General features: G+C 45.0%; 1 protein-coding gene across 1 annotated transcript; it reads left to right on the top strand.

Moving 5' to 3' along the window:
• Positions 1-3,294: 3,294 nt before the first annotated feature.
• On the top strand, positions 3,295-4,098 carry PSMB11 (proteasome subunit beta 11; the record flags this gene model as incomplete). Its single annotated transcript, XM_087917309.1, has 1 exon — positions 3,295-4,098. A coding segment is annotated over one exon (804 nt), but the record flags the coding sequence as incomplete, so codon positions are not given.
• Positions 4,099-17,391: the final 13,293 nt, after the last annotated feature.

Raw genomic sequence — 17,391 nt, 5'->3', positions numbered from 1 at the left:
CAGGTAGTCTTTGACTTAAAGAATCACAGAATGTTGGAGGGGACCTTAGAGGTCTTCTAGTCCAACCCCCTGCTCAAGCAGGAGACCCTACCTCATTTCAGACAAATGGCTGTCCAATCTTTAAAACCTCCACTGATGGAGCACCCACAACTTCTGGTGACAAGCAGTTCCACTGGTTCATTTAGCAACCGAATCATCACTTTAAAAAAATGACCTACGACCGTTGTTCACTCTCAAAACCATTGCAGCATCCCCCACAGTCTCATGATCCAAATTCAGACTCACATTAGCAACTCACTCACACTTGTGATGCGACCTTCGGATGAGCAAAATCAATGGGTAAACCCAATTCACTTAACAACCAGGTAGCTAACTTCACAGCTGCCACGATTATCTTAACAACAATGGCAAGGTTGTAAAATGGGACCAAACTCACTTAACAAATGTCTTTGCTTAGCAACCAAAATGTTGGGCTCTATTGTGGTCGTAAGTCGAGGATTACCCATAATAATAACCCAATTTTATTTTCTTCCAAAAGATGGAACTGGCAGAACTAAAATAGCCACTTCAAGTCTCTCTGCTCCTCTTTCTCTTTGACCCAGAGAGAAGTTTTATATCAAAATATATTTTATTATTTATGCTGTTTCCATCTTCCCTTAAAACATTAATGGAATCCCCAATGGATTCAGAATTAGCGTCTCCACTTGATAATGGACAGTCAGGTTAATTAAGTAAAATTAGAAAAAAAAACAGAGGAAAATCCTTTTATTCAAACTTTCTCAAATGCCCTAATCCACATATCAAAGGATAAGGTCTGTAAACACAAATAGAGTGAGATGAGATTAGATTAACAGAGTTGGAAGGGACCTTGTAGGTCATCTAGTCCAACCCCTGGCCCAAGCACACCCTACACCATTTTTGACAGATGGCAGTCTAATCTCTTCTTGAAAGCTTCCAGTGATGAAGCTCCCCAGCAGAACTGCATGTTCACAAGAACAACCACCTATAAACATACATGCAAACACCCCTGAAGTGGTCACCCTAAAATCCACCCATAAGACACTTCCACACCCCAGCCAAACTCCCCCTATGAAAATCTGTCGCCATAGGAGTGGGCTGTTACCAGTTTGCCCCAGTTCAAGCGAACCGGAACTGAACAGGTAGCTAATTTTATGGCCTGTTTGGTGAACCGGCAAATCCCATCCCTGTCTGACCTCTCCCGCCCTGCCCCTCCCAGGAGTTACCACACAGCCCATTTTGGATCCCAGGTAAGTACAGGGCCCACGTGAAAACTTGGGGAGGGCAAAAAACGAGCTTCCCAAAAGCTGCTGAAGACCGGAAATGGGCCTGTTTCTGGCCTCAGGAGCCTGGGGAGGCCATTTTCGCCCTCCCAGAGGCTTAAGGAAAAGCCTCTGGAGCCTGGGGAGGGTGAAAATGCCCCCCTCCCGGCCCTGATGCAGGAGGCCAACTAGACCATGGCCACGCCCACCCAGCAACCGGCAGAGAACCAGTTGCTAAAATTTTTGAAGCTCACCTCGGCTGTACCCCATTTCTCTGCAGCTGCCCTTAAAGGCAAACTGTTTGCTTTCGGGAATCAAAATTTCTTCTTTCCTCACAGCTGTTTGGATCTCATTTTTTATGCTTGCTTGCTCAATTCCCGGCTTGAGTTGGAACCCCAAATTATTCTTCTGACAACCGCAATGTTCAACATCTGGAACAAGCGCCACAAATATTCCCCAAGATCCCAGCCAGGATCTCAGTTCTTGGAATGGTTGCCCTGAAGTTAAAACTGAAAGCTGCTCAAGAAGTAAATTGGAATAAATTTGAGAGAATCTCCACTGGATTTTGGAGTGCAAATGAAGTGTGCAAAGTCTCCCAGCTGTCTCCAGCTATTGGGATGCACACCTCCGGCACATCTGTGGCATGTACCCTTTTTTTTCTTGCTTGCTCACAGCACGCGTGAGACTCTTCGCTTCCCAACCTCTGGAAGGACACACGGAAAGGGTGGGGTGGAGACTATTCAGCGTCCCGTCCTCCCCCCAGAGGATGCAGATAGGAAAGACTGACAGCTGTTAACAAGATAGCATCATTTGGGGGAGCAGGCGAGGAAGGGACAAGCCAGGAATAACCTTGGAGAGAGAACAAATCGTTTTTAGGTTGGGAACACCGGGTCTCAGCTGTGGGGAAAGTCAAACCTGAATTAAAATGTTCTTATTTTCCAATTATTGTCCTGTCCTTGAATTTCAGGACAGGTAACCAAATGACACCGAAGACTTCATGCAGCACAGGGATCTTGGGTATCAAAACACAGCTGCCGGATTGCTCAAGAGAGTTCATCCTAAAAATAGCGTCTCCAGAAGTCCCAAGAGTAAAAATCAAGTGGTTTCCCGACCCTCCCAAGAGAGACCCTCTCAGTTCAGCAGTGGGTACCAATCAAAGACACCCTTGGGAAAAAGAGAGATTATTTCCTTGTCTTGTGTTTTGCTCAGCCCCTAGGCCAAAGATTAGGGTTAGGGTCAAAAATGGTCATGTTGGGTTTTTTTTAGTGCCGTCGTAATTTTGCACGGTCACTAAATGAACTGTTTGTGGACCGGTGTGGGGGCACAGAGGTGGAGCTGTTGCCTCACAATTGGGAGGCTGTGAGTTCGATCCTAGGTAGTGGCAGGTACTTCTCTTTCTGGGCACAATGAGAATATATCTGCTGGGGGGGAAAAACTCCACATTGGTGACAGGAAGGGCATCCGGCCAATCAAACACTCTGTTAGCTGCATTCAGTTGCCCAGACTCCACCCCATAAGGGATTATGCAGTCATTAAATGATGATAATGATGACGACGACTGAATTAATGAACTGTTTGTAAGTAGAAGACTTTCTGTACTGGGTTATCACTGAGACGATCCTCTGAGACCAATTCTTATGCCCCTCTTCCCACACCCGCACGCTTTTGTAAGACTGCTTGGAATAGAAGTCCACATTCAAATCCAGAGAAAGGCACACCATACCACTCTTTAGGAAAGCTTGAAGCTGGGGGCTGAGATAGGCTGCGGCATCAAATTCCATCCCCTTTCAGTGAAATTATCTAAACCTTTAGAGAGAGAATTCAGCCCCTGACACGGGCCCAGACCTGCTCTCTGACGCGTGCAACCGAATACTGCCTCTTCTCCCAAACCTTGCTCTGTGTCCCAAGAAACACAATCCTTCCCTCCACTGCCTCATGCTTCCCTCTTCACCCCCCAGTTGACCTGGGTCCCCTCCTCCCCATCCAAGCGAAGGAGCTCATGCTCAACCTTTAAATACTCGCCTCCCCTCGCTCTCTATTTTCTTCCCAAATGGCTCTCCAGGATGTTGTTGGCACAAGGGACCCTTTGCAGGTGCCTCCCTGGGTCCAGCTGCAACCCAGTGGGCCCGAGGTGCCCCGTCCCTTCCTGCTGTCCCACGGCACCACCACACTAGCCTTCCGCTGTAGCCATGGGGTGGTGGTGGCAGCGGACACTCGGTCTTCCTGCGGGGCTCTGGTGTCCGATCCGTCTTCCCGCAAGGTCATCACGCTGCACCGACACCTTCTGGCAACCACGTCAGGGACCTCGGCCGACTGTGCTACCTGGCTGCGTCTCCTACGCTGTGCGCTCCGCATGAGGCAACTTTCAGAAGGCCGGCAGCCCAGTGTGGCCGGGGCGGCCAAGCTGCTCGCTCTCATGCTGAAAGGATGCGCCCAGAAGGATCTCTGTGTGGCCACGTTGCTGTGTGGTTGGGATTGCCAGGGACCCGGTTTGCATTACGTCTACAGCGACGGGACCCGTTTCTCCGGGGATGTTTTGGCTGTGGGGTCCGGATCCCCTTACGCCTACGGTGTGCTGGATGGCACCTATCAGTACGATCTTCCCCAGGCGGAGGCATTCTTGCTGGCCCGCAAAGCAGTGGCTCACGCTGCCCACCGAGACGCCTATTCCGGCGGCAACGTGGATCTCTACCATGTCCGGCCTGACGGTTGGGTCTGTGTGTCGCGGGAAGATCTGAGTCAGGTTTATCGTGGCTTGGTGTTCCGCACTGAAGAGGATGGAGACGGCAAAGAGGATGCCCAGGAAGAGTCCAACTAACACCCATCTTTTCTGCTTGAGCATCAGCGTGGGCTGAAAGTTTTCCGAGGTCCCTTCCAACTGTTATTCGGTAACCCCTTAGAAATCCATCGTTCTATATGATTTTGAGCACAGAGAATGCCCTAGATTGATTGTCAGGTGAGGAAGGGAGCCAGGGTGCAAAAAATAAACCAGCTTGAGCGATATCAGAGGAATTATTGAGTCTGTCATCTGCACCTCTAGAATTGTCTGGTTTGAGTCTGCAACGCAACAGGACAGACATAGACTTCAGAGGATAATTAGGACTGCAGAAAAAAACAATTACTACCCACCTGCCTTCAATTGAGGACCTGTTATACTGCATGAGTCAAAAAGAGGGCTGTGAAAATATTTACAGACCCCTCACATCCTGGACATAAACTGCTTCAACACCTTTCCTCAAAACGATGCTACCAGAACAACTAGACACAGTTTTTCCTGAACACCATCACTCTGCTAAACAAATAATTCCCACAAGACAGTCACTACTTAATACAACACTACTTAGTAAGACTATTACTATTCTTCTGCTCATCCTTCCTATTACCTATCTCTTCCCACTTACGACTATAAACATGTTGTTTGTATCTTTAAAATTTATATTGTTTTATTTGTTCCCTAGTATTGATTGCTTATTAGGAACCTATGACTATCACTAAGTGTTGTATCTTATGATTCTTTAGGAATGTATTTTATTTTTCTTATGTACCTTGGGAGCACATGGACCAAAGACAAATTCCTTGTGTGTCCAATCACACTTGGGCATTAAAGAATTCTGTTCTGTTCTATTCTCAGCCTGACCTCTTTTGATCATTTTAGAATCAATCCATTTTAAGGAATTGCAGCAAAATGAAATAATTAACCAACATGGTGGGGAAAAATCGACACAAGCCACCAACTTGAGCCACTTTAAACCAGCATGGCCTCACTTAAGCTAGACAATATGGGGAAGGAACAGCCGGCCACATCACATCCATTACAGGAATCTGATGGGGCAGGCCACACTGTCTTGCCATGAAGGAAACTCGGGGCAAGATCAGTCAGACAAACTGCGTTACAGGGCAAGCAACTCAGTTACATCCAAGTACTGGTTGGGAGAGGATGGGCTCACACGGGGGCCTCACTTTGTGTGAATCAAGGGTTCTCAGATACCCTCCAAGGACATTGAAGATGCTGGAAGCTGCCAATCCAGACCACCGGATGAGCAACCGGCAAGGTTGCCAACCTGGCTGCGTTAGCTACTATAGTTAATTTATTTCTAAAGCTTGCACAAACTCCGATCGAGGGCTTGGTGTATTGCATCCGTCCAGGAATTGTGCAAATGTGACAAAACAGAAGTCAGCCTGCCTGGTCTTTGCTTCTTGGAAGGGGGGGGGGCAAGGGACCCCCAGTGGGAGGGGGTCTGTTCTCACTCCTGTTCTCCAGCGCTGCAAAGAACGGGGGGAAGAGTTGGGAGGAGATAACCTGCCCCCCAGGGGAGGGCATGCCTTAAGCTGGGGAAGAGCAGTGGAAAGAAAAGGACCCACCCGACCCCCGTGGTCATGATGGGCTGGGCTTGGAGAGTGTGAGTGTGTGTTGGGTGGGGTGGGGGTCCTAACCGTGCCTGCCTGGAGCTGATTGCTATTCTGGGTGTGCGCTGCATTTCAAGGCTGGCGTGGCACACGGTCTACCGCTATCTTAATTGGCATCTCTCTTGCACAGTCAGGCTGGCTTTTTTTGGAAGGGGGTGGTGGCTCACCTGCCAACTTGCCTGCCTTTCTCTCCAGGTGTCCCCTCCCCGTGTCCTGTGCACCCCCTCTGCCTATCCCCAGATGGCTTTGCAGCCCCCTCCCTTTTCTTTCTTTCTTTCTTTCTTTCTTTCTTTCTTTCTTTCTTTCTTTCTTTCTTTCTTTCTTTCTTTCTTTCTTTTTCCTTCCTTCCTTCCTTCCTTCCTTCCTTCCTTCCTTCCTTTCCTTTTCCTTCCTTTCTCTCTCTCTCTTCCTTTCCTTTCTCTCTCTCCCTCCTGCTCTCTCTCTCTTCCTTCCCTTTCCTTTCCCTCTATTCCCCCTCTCTTCCTTTCCTTTCTCTCTCTCTCTTTTTCCTTTCCTCTCCCCTCCTTATATCTTCCTTTCCTCTCCTCTGCTTTAGCTATATTCCTTTCCTTTCCTTTCCTTTCCTTTCCTTTCCTTTCCTTTCCTCTCCTCTCCTCTCCTCTCCTCTCCTTTCCTATTTTCCTTTCCTTTCCTCTCCTCTCCTATTTTTCTTCCTTTCCTTTCCTTTCCTTTCCTTTCCTTTCCTTTCCTTTCCTCTCCTCTCCTATTTTTCTTCCTTTCCTTTCTTTTCCTTTCTTTTCCTTTCCTTTCCTCTCCTCTCCTCTCCTATTTGTCTTCCTTTCCTTTCCTTTCCTTTCCTTTCCTTTCCTCTCCTCTCCTCTCCTTTCCTTTCCTCTCTCTCGGTCTACTGTGCATCTACGCCTCTGCCAGCCACGGGACAAGGGGGTGTATGCGCCAGCCACTGGAACCGTCAATCAATGCCATGGAGCTGTGGGGAGTCAGTCCATTAGCGGATGTTGGGGTGTGCAGGGGGGAGGTAATTATCGGCTTTTTGGACGCTTCACCTGCAGGCGGACAGAAGGGGAAGGAGAGGGAGCATAGAGCAAGTGAGTCCAGGCAGTGGGAGGGAGCGAAGCAGGGCAGAGAAGATGCCAGTTGGCTTTTTTAGGCCAGGGATGGGAGACCATGAGGAGAACCCAGGGATGGAGAAAAGCCTGGTCGGGCTTTCTTTTTTTTAAGCCAGGGAAACCACGAGGAGACCCTAGGGATGTAGGAAAGTCAGGACAGGGAAGCAGCCAGCTGGCTGGCCAGGGATGGGAGACCACAAAAAGAGGTAGGAAGATCTGGCAAGCTATCCCCGAACAGCCACACACACACACACACACACACACACCAAAAAAGAAGACCTCCAGTCATCTCACCCAGTGTCTCTCAACCATGGTCGGTTCAAGACACGTTCCCCCCATCTTTAACTAGCCAAGGTTGAGAAACAGCGATCTAGCCCTCTATTGTCCCACCTGAAAAAAGGAATGGGGCACCACGAAGTGAGCTCAAGATCGGTACTCCAGATTGGGAAATGGGAAGAGGGAGGGAGGCTAGAAAAAAGTGGAATAGATAGCACCACCACCAGATGGATTTGCAACTGGCTGGCAAACATACTCAACGAGTAGTCTTTAATGGGTCTAAGTCTACATGGAGGGAAGTAAGCAATGGGATGCCACATCTTAGGCCCAGGACTCTTCAATATCTTCATTAACGACTTAGATGAGGGAATAGGAGGGGAACTTACCAAATTTGCAGATGATACTAAGCTGGCAGGAATAGCCAACTCCCTAGAAAATAGTCTCAAGATCCAGATGGATCTCGACAGATTAGACCCCTGGGCTGTATCTAACAAAATGAAATTCAACGTAAGGAAAAGTCAAGTCTTACACCTAGGCAAGAAAAATCAAAAATACACATACAGACTGGCTTAATAGCAGTGACTGTGAGAGGGATCTTAGTGGATAACCAGCTAAACATGAGCCAGCAGTGTGCAGCAGCAGCCAAAAAAGCCAATGCAATCCTAAATTGTATTAATGGAGGGATACAATCCAGATCAAGGGAGGTACTAATACCAATCTATAAAGTCTTAGTAAGGCCACACCTAGAATACTAGTTTTGGTCACCAGATATTAAAAAAGATGTTGAGACAGAGAAGAGCAACCAGAATGATGGAGACTAAAATATACGGTGAACATTTGCAGGAACTGAGCCTGGCTAGTCTAGTGAAGAGAAGGACCAGGGGAGACAGGATAGCCGTCTTCCAATATTTGAGGGGCTTCCCCAGAGAGGAGGAAGGGGTCAAGCTATTTTCCAAGGCACCTGAAGGACAGACAAGGAATAATGGATGGAAACTGAACAAGGAGACATTCAATCTGGAAATAAGGAGGAATTTTCTGACAGTGAGAACAATCAACTCATGGAACAGAAGTTGCCTTTGGAAGTTGGAGCTTCATCACTTGAGACCTTCAAGAAGAGGCTGGATTGCCATTTGTCAGAAATGGTATAGGGTCTCCTGCTTTGGAGTGGGGGTTGGACTAGATGACCTACAAGGCCCCTTTCAACTCTTGTGAATCTGTAATTTGTTCCAGCTTGCTCTCCGGAGACCATGTCGATTCCTGGATCCCAGTCCCTTTCTGATCAGTCCCGAGGCTTACCAGGGCTAGAAGCCAGACAAAACAGATACACCTGGGAATGCGGCTCCTTGGACGCCCCACAAGCCCCCCGCAGAAAGGGAAAGTCTTCATTAATATGCTGGCAGAGGAGCAGCCCAGCCCTCCTCATTTGCATCTAAATTAAAACTCCAGACAAAGCCGCAGCCGCCAGCCAGACTTTCCAATTCCCGCAATCCCTGCATCAGCTCCCGCTGGAGCTGCCTGCGGGGATCCACGTAGGGACACGTGTGGCACAGGCTGAGGCCGGACTAAAGCGGAGATTTTTCATTCCGCCTCAGCCAAAAGACGCACGCGTCGAGCAGCCGAACCGGGAGGGCGCTCCCCCATGACCGCCGCCGACGCGTGTCGACTGCCCCCCTGCGAAGCGGCGAAAGCCGGCTGGTCGTCTGAACGGGCGAAAGCAGCGAAGCTTCGTCGCTGGAAGCTTTCAAGGAGAGACTGGAATGCCATCTGTCAGAAATGGTGTAGGGTCTCTTGCTTGGGCGGAGCGGGTGATTGGACTAGATGACCTACAAGGTCCCTAACGACTCTGTTTATTCTATCCTATCCATTTCTATTTTCTATTCTATTCTATTCTATTCTATTCTATTCTATTCTATTTTTATTCTATTCTATTTTCTACTCTATTTTCTATTCTATTCTTTTTCAATTCTATTTTCTATTCTTATTCTATTCTACTCTTGTTTCATTTTCTATTCTACTATTCTTTCTATTCTATTATTCTATTCTATCTTCTATTCTTTTTCCATTCTATTTTCTACTCTATTCTACTCTACTCTACTCTACTCTATTCTATTCTTTTTTGGTTCTATTTTCTATTCTATTCTTTTTCAATTCTATTTTCTACTCTACTCTCTTCTTTTTCCATTCTATTTTCTACTCTATTCTACTCTACTCTACTCTATTCTTTTTTGATTCTTCTATTCTTATTCTATTCTACTCTCGTTCCATTTTCTATTCTACTATTTCTATTCTATTCTATTCTATTCTTATTCTGTTCTATCTTCTGTTCTTTTTCGATTCTATTTTCTACTCTACTCTACTCTATTCTATTCTATTCTATTCTATTCTATTCTTATTCTGTTCTATCTTCTATTCTTTTTCGATTCTATTTCCTACTCTATTCTATTCTATTCTATTCTTTTTTTATTCTATTTTCTATTCTTATTCTGTTCTACTCTTGTTCCATTTTCTACTCTACTATTCTTTCTATTCTATTCTTATTCTATGCTATCTTCTATTCTTTTTCGATTCTATTTTCTACTCTATTCAATTCTACTCTTTTTCAATTCTATTTTCTACTCTATTCTATTCTTTTTCAATTCTATTTTCTACTCTACTCTACTCTACTCTACTCTACTCTACTCTACTCTATTCTATGTAATTCGTCCTTGGTTCTCAAGAAGGGATGAATGGGTTTTGGTGGAGAAGTTCGGTCTGGTCCCAAGCAGCACCTAAATTCACATTATAAACCCATGTCCATGTGACAAAGTTACGCCTGTGTCTTGGATGTTCTGACAGTACAGGTAATCCTCGCTTTACACTAGTTCATTTACTGACTGTTCAAAGCTACAAGGCCACTGAAAAAAATGACTTAGGATCATTTTTCACACTTATGACCATCACAGTATCCCCAGGGTCACGTGATCAGAATTCAGACGCTTGGAAACTGGCTCGTATTTATGACGGTCACAGCATCCCAGGGTAACTTAACAGCTGCAGGGATTCACTCAGAGACAAGAAACATCGTAATATGGGGCAAAACTCACTGAACAAATGTCTCACTTGGCAAAAGAAATGTTGGGCGTACAATTGTGGTCATAAGTCGAGGACCAGCTGTATAGCCCTTGTCAGGTTTTCCTAGCCTGGATGATTGGTAGTGAAAGGATAGGTCAATCTTTTGTTTTGTAAGCAAATAACAGCTTGGCCAGTAACAGAAACTTAAGAACTATATCATCATCATCATTTAACAATCCCGTAATCCCTTGTGGGGTGGAGTCGAGGCAACTGAATGGAGCTGAGTGTTTTAATGGCCGGATGCCCTTCCTGTTGCCAATGCAGAGTTTTTGTTCAGCAGATATATTCTCATGGTGCCCAGAGAGAGCAATATCTGCCTCTATCTAGGATAGAACTCACAGTCTCCTGATTGTGAGGTGAGAGCTCCACCTCTAGACCAACGCACCACTCTAAAGTTAAGAACTATATCTGGGCTGGAAATTTAGGGATGGAAGACCATGAGGAAATCTCGTGGTTTCAGACTCAACAGGAAAATTGGACCCTCAACACGGAAGGAGGAAATGGTGCATCACTTCCATATAGGTGTACTTCTTGAACCCCAATTGAGTGCAAGCGAGACAGCTGTTAAGTGAATTCTGCCCCCTTTTATGACTTTTCTTGCCGCAGTTGTTAAGTGAATCTCTGTAGTGGTTAAGTTAGGAACATGGTTGTTAAGTGAATCTGGGCTTCCCCACTGACTTTGCTGATCAGAAGGTGGCCAAAACGGATCCGGTGACCCCCAGGGACACTGCAACCGTCGTAAATGTGAGTCATTTGCCAAGTACCTGAATTTTGATCACATGATCATTGGAAGGCTGCGACGGTCGTATGCAGGGGTGGGATTCAGCCAGTTCGGACCGGTTCGTGTGAACCGGATGTTAAATTTATGTCTTATTCGGCGAAGCGATAGTTCTGACGACCGGCTGGCCCCGACCTACCCGACCCCTCCCAGGCGTCCACACACGGTCCATTTTGGATCCCAGGTAAGTGGAAAACAGGGGGTAGTGGAAAATGGGCCTCCCACAGGCTCGTGGAAGGTGAAAACGGGCCTATTTCCAGCCTCCAGACGGTTTCCGGAGCCTGGGGAAGGCCATTTTTGCGAAAACGCTTCCCCCCACTATGGTGCAGGAGGCTGACTAGGCCACGCCCACCCAGCAACTGGGCAGAGAACCGGTTGCTAAAATTTTTGAATCCCACCACTGGTCATACGTGTGAATACGGTCGTATGTCACTTTTTTCCTTGCCGTTGTAATTACGAATTGTCCCTAAACGAAGTCAAGGTTTTTCAGGGTTGTAAGAGATTTTATGTTTAATAGGATGGGGGACTTAAGCGGTCTGTCTGGGGGAATTCTGGGAGTTGAAGTCCAGGCACTTTCAACCTGCCAAAAAACTCCCCTCTAGATAATCCCATGTCTGCCAGGTTAGCATTTCCAAGAACCCTGTTTAGAGAGGAATTAGGAGAACTCTACCCATGTGTGAATGTGATGTTTTTGGGTTGATCGTTGTACCGAACAACCGCTGTTGAGATGGCACAGGGTTGTGCATTTTTGTTCCTGGCTGATCAGCAAGGCTGCACATCACTGAATAAGGCTAAGCTCAGCTGTTAAGGGACAGTGGGAGAAATATTTATATTTATATTTATTTTTATTTTCTTTCCCCGAAGGGCAGGCTTTTTTCTTATTTTGTTTCCCTCTTGCATGCTCTTTTAGATTTCGTCCCTGTGTGCCAGAGAAAGAAAGAGAAAGAGAGAGGGAAAGAAGGAAGGGGATGGAAGAAGGGAGGGAGGGAGGGAGGGAGGGAGGAAGGAAGGGAGGATTGAGGAAGGGAAGGAGGAAGAAGAGATTGAGGGAGGGAGGAGGAAGGAAGGAAGGAAGGAAGGAAGGTAGGAAGGAAGATAGGAAGGAAGGAGGGAGGGGAGGGAGGGAAGATTGAGGAAGAAGGGAGGAAGAAGGAAGAGATTGAGGAAGAAGGGGAGGAGGGAGGAAGGGAGGGAGGAGGAAGGGAAAGAGGAAAGAAGGGAGGGATTGAGGAAGGAAGGAAGGAAGGAAGGAAGGAAGGAGGGAGGGAGGGAGGGAGGGAAGATTGAGGAAGGAGGAAGGAAGAAGGAAGAGATTGAGGAAGAAGGGGAGGAGGGAGGAAGGGAGGGAGGAGGAAGGGAAAGAGGAAAGAAGGGAGAGATTGAGGAAAGAAGAGGGAGGGAGTAAGGGAGGGAGGATTGTGGAAGAGAGGGAGGAAGAAAGGAAGGGATTGAGGAAGGAGGGAGAAGGGGATTGAGGAAGGGAAGGAGGGAGGGAGGAGGAAAGGAAGGAAGGGAGTGGGAAGGATGGAAGGAACCCTATCTCCCACTGCCCGTTTTACAAGCCGCTGTTTCTCCCAAGGAGAGAGGCGGAGGAGTGGCTTTCTCCAAAGGCCTCAGGATCGATGTGGTATTAGGCCTTGTCACTCTGCCAACCAGCCAACCATGCTTGAGGTTGTGGGGTCGGGACAGCCGAGTTCAAGGAAGGGCTTTGGATTCTGGCTGGCTTGAAAAACAGGTCTGAACAAACCACGTGGCCAGTTACGGTTACGGTTACGGGCTGGGGCTGGGGGTTGAGCAAGGAAGTTGAACCATGGCTTCGAATCCCCTCAGAAATAATTTCCCTTTGGATAATGTCCAAATCTTCGTATTTTGGAATATACATATACATATACATATACATATACATATACATATACATATACATATACATATACATATACATATATATATATATATATATATATATATATATATGTCAGTACCCACGAAAACTTAAGAAAACAAATATATATATATATATATATATATATATATATATATATATATATATATATATGTATATGTATATATGTATATATGTATATATGTATATATGTATTCCTTCGTATACAATAATTTCCCATCTTCGTATTTCAGACTCAGCATTTCCCGACGGGACACGTTACAATTACAAACTCCATCATCGCGGAAGGATGGGGCTGTCCAGGCCTGTCGTATCTGGAAATTGATTTGGAGCAAGGGGGCCCCAGAGAGATCCCACCACCACCTCCTTTTCTCTCCCTGCAACCCCCACCCCCCAAAAAACCAGCTTTTTCTGCAAATCCAGGGAGAATTTCATTTCCTTCCCGGCCTCCATTTAACCCAGCAGTCAGTGGAAAGTGGGGGTGGGAGAGAAACCTTCCACGTTCCCCCGCTTTTTATTTGCCAAAATCTAATTCTCTTTCCAAAGCTATTCTGGCCTTCTTGATTTGCAGGCTGCCGAGGTACGGCACGACGATGCAGGCTCCGTGTTCAGGCAAGCGTTTTCCCAGGCTTTCTGTTTAATATTTCATGCTGTTTTTTTGGTGGGTTTTTTATTGGGAGGGGGTGTGTGAGTGAAAAAAACAATGATCTGTGTCTTTTCGGTGCCAGATTTGAACCTGTATATGGAAGAGATAGGTGGGTAATAGACAGACAACGATAGATAGATAGATAGATAGATAGATAGATAGATAGATAGATAGATAGATAGATAGATAGACAGACAGACAGACAGACATAGATAGGTAGGTAGGTAAGTAGGTAGGTAGAAATAGGTAGGTAGGTAGATAGATAGAGTAGGTAAATAGATCATTATAGTACGTAGATAGACAGACAGTGTTACAGACAGACATGATAGATGGATGGATGAATGGATGGATGATATATAGATGATAGAGACAGATGATAGATAGGTAAGTAGATCATGATAGAAGTAGGTAGATAGACAGTTACAGACAGACATGATAGATGGATGGATGGATGGATGATATAGACATGATAGAGGTAGACAGGTAGGTAGATAGATAGATAGATGATATACAGATAGATGATAAATGGATAGATAGATGATAGAGACAGATAGAGGTGTGTGTGTGTGTGTGTGTGTGTGTGTGTGTGTGTGTGTGTGTGTGTAAATAACCACATTGCCCCTCCAGGAAACTGGCAAAATTGGCGGGGCAATGTGGTTATTTTTAAACGGCAGGAGAAAGAAATTAAGAATTTGGAGATGTGTACATGTCCCCGCTTCAGGTTAGGGTGAGCGGATGAGGGAATAAGACAAATTTCACGGATGTTTTTGGCAGCTATTTTACGTGCCCTTGTTTGAAATAGTGCGAGGAAGAACGAAGTAGAAAAATAAAAAGGAGACACAGAAGGCTTTAAAAGCTAAAATAATGCAGGGAGTCCTCGACATATGATCTCAGCTCAGCCCTGCTTTTCTGTTGCTAAGCAAGGCATTTGTGAAGCAAGTTGGGCCCCATTTTTACCATCTTTCTTCCTTGCCTATGGAAATCATGGCGGTTGTTAAGTCAGTCACGCGGTTGTTAAGCGAAACGGGGCTTCCCCATTTGACTTTGCATACCAGAAGGTCGCAAAAGGGGATCGCATGACTCCCAGGGGGAGACCGCGACCGTCGTAAATAGGAGTCAGTGGCCAAGGGTCCGAATTTTGATCACGTGAGGCTGCAACAGTCGTAATGGTGAAAAATGGACATAAACGGCACTTGTTTGTGTGCCGTTGTAACTTCAAGCGGTCACTAAATGAACTGTTGTGAATTGAGTGAAATGGGGCAGCGGGTTGGGCTAGAAGAATTCCAAGGTCTCCTTTCAAGGGTGTTTTAACTCAGAAAGATTGATAGGGACAAAGAAGATTTGAAAAAAGAAGCAATTAGTCTCCTATTATAGATAATCGCATACTTACATCCATCCATTTAGTGACTGTTCAATGTTACAATGGTACTGGGAAAAAATGACTTATATGACCATTTTTCACACTTAATGACCATTGCAGCAGGCCTACGGTCAGGAGATCAAATTCAGACACCTGGCAACTGACTCATATTTATGACGGTTATGGTATCCCGAGGTCTTGTGATCCCCTTTTGCAGCCTCTGGATGAGTCACAGTCAAAGGGGAAGCCAGATTCACTTAACAATGGTCTTACTCTCTTAGCAACGCAGGGATTCGCTTCCCAGTGATGGCAAGAAAGTTATAAAACGGGGCAAAACTCACTTAACAACTTAACAAATGGAAATTTTGGGCTGGATTATGGCTGTAAGTCAAGGACTGCCTGTATTTAACAACCTTTGATCCACAAAGGACAAATATATATGTGTGTGTGTGTGAGTGTATATATATGTGTGTGTGTGTATATGTGTGTATATATATATGTATATGTATGGGTATGGGTGTGTATATATATATATATATATATATATATATATAGCCTCCCTACAGTGACGTACAACATCTTTAGGATGTTTGCAAATGCCCCGGGATCACGTGATCTACATTTATGATCTACTCAGCGGGTTTCTGACCAGCAAAGTTAATGGGGAAAGCAAGATTCATTTAGTGACCGTGTGATTAACTCAAACACTGGTTTGATTCGCTTAACAGGCGAGGCAAATAAAACCGTTAAAATCAGGCAGGTTGGAGTTAAATGCCTTGCTTTACAATGGAAATTCTGGTTCCAACTGTGGCAGTTAAGTTGAGGACTTGCCCGTTTCCATTTCAACATCTTTAAAAAAAAAGTTCTTTTTTTTTCTTGCCAATCCATTTTAATCCATCGCTTCTGCTTGCAATTATAAAGGTCCTTGAGAGACCAGTATATTAGAAACCACTTATGTCCACTTTCTGGGAATTTCTGCAGCCTGATCAAATAAAAATCTTCCCTCCAATTAGTTATGTCAGTGACAGATAGCGGGGCTCTCCAGAAAACCCAGCCAACTGGAATTTTGAATATGCAGCCCTGTTTTGGTAATAACCCCTTCTTCTTAAAAGAGAAGAAAAAGATTTTAATCCACGTCTATAAATCAGAAGGAGAGGTTTAAATTTAATGAGCTGATTGTAGTTAGCTGGATTTTTATTGGTGTAATATCTAGATAATTGAAAGGAAGCAAGCTTTTGTGTACTTTTGGGTTCCAGGTTTGTAAAGTGGCTTTGAAAAATAAAGATTTGTTTTTCTATATAAAATGCTTGAGTAATTTTTAAAGTTTGTAAACTATTATCAAAAGTGAACTTTAAAGGATGTCTGCTAAGAGGAAGTTTTAAAAAAAAGCAAAGTTAAAAAAAGATGTATTAGAAATTGATTTTAGAAAGTTGGTTTTAAAATTTAGAAAAAGTGGTGTGTTTTTTTTTTCCTTTTAGGGTTAAACAATTTGAAAGAATGTAGTGAATTTTATTAATATAAATTATGAGAGTGTATAAAGATGAATGAGTAAACAAAAATATGTATTATTTCCCACAGCAAGGAAAAGCAGAGATTGTTAAGTCGATTCCTTTATCTAAAGAAGAGAATATATTTAATTTTGTTTCTCTTTGGAAATCACTTCTGGACTTTTTGCTTGTGATTAGGGGGAGGGGAGGAAATTTTGATTATTTTTGTTGTTGTTAATTAGATAGGTTTGTTGTTATAGAAATGGCTAGCATATACTATTGTATAAGGGTAAAAAAGTTAAACCAATCAAAATAGAGCTGGAAGGGACCTTGGAGGTCTTCTAGTCCAGCCCTCTGCTCATCCCTAGTCCATTTCAGACAAGTGACTGTCTTGTCTCTTCTTAAAAACCTCCAGTGATGAAGCCCTTACAACTTCTGGTGGTGAGCAGTTCCATTGGTTAATTGTCCTCCCTGTTAAGAAGTTTCTCCTTAATTCCAGGTTGCTTCTCTCCTTGATTGCGTTGTAATATTATTATGATGTTAAATATAATATCTTCTACGGTGCCAAAGACAGTTGGAAGCCATTGCCTCTCCTTTTTCCCTTTCTACCCAACATTTCCCCTTCTTTCCTTTCCCCTTCCCCTAGTTTTCCATTCATTGCAGGTAGTCCTTGACTTACGACCGCAATTGAGTCCAACGTTTATGCTGCTAAGCGAGACCTTTGTTTTGAACGAGTCCTACCCCAAGTTACGACTTTTCCCACCACATCGGTGAGGTGAATCCCAGCGGTTCTTTCAATTAGTCACACGGTCGTTAAGTGAATCCGGCTTGCCAGAAGGTCGCAAAAAAAGGAATCACGCGACCCCGGGAAACAGCGTGACCATCATAAATAGGAGTCGATTGTCCCGCGTCCGAATGTAAATCACGAGACCACGGGGACACGATGACGAGAGAGATGCGGCTAGAGACTTATGATTTGAATGGGGGTGGATTTGTCGGAGCCCTGACAATGGTCATTATGTGAAGTGTGGCAAGTTGAGGGCTACCTGGGCTTT

The sequence above is a fragment of the Pseudonaja textilis genome, chromosome Z (assembly GCF_049901715.1).
Source record: "Pseudonaja textilis isolate UNSWEBS1 chromosome Z, rPseTex1.2, whole genome shotgun sequence".
NCBI lineage: Eukaryota > Metazoa > Chordata > Lepidosauria > Squamata > Elapidae > Pseudonaja > Pseudonaja textilis.
Note: the sequence above shows the minus strand (reverse complement) of the source record. Positions and strands in the feature narration are given on the sequence as shown.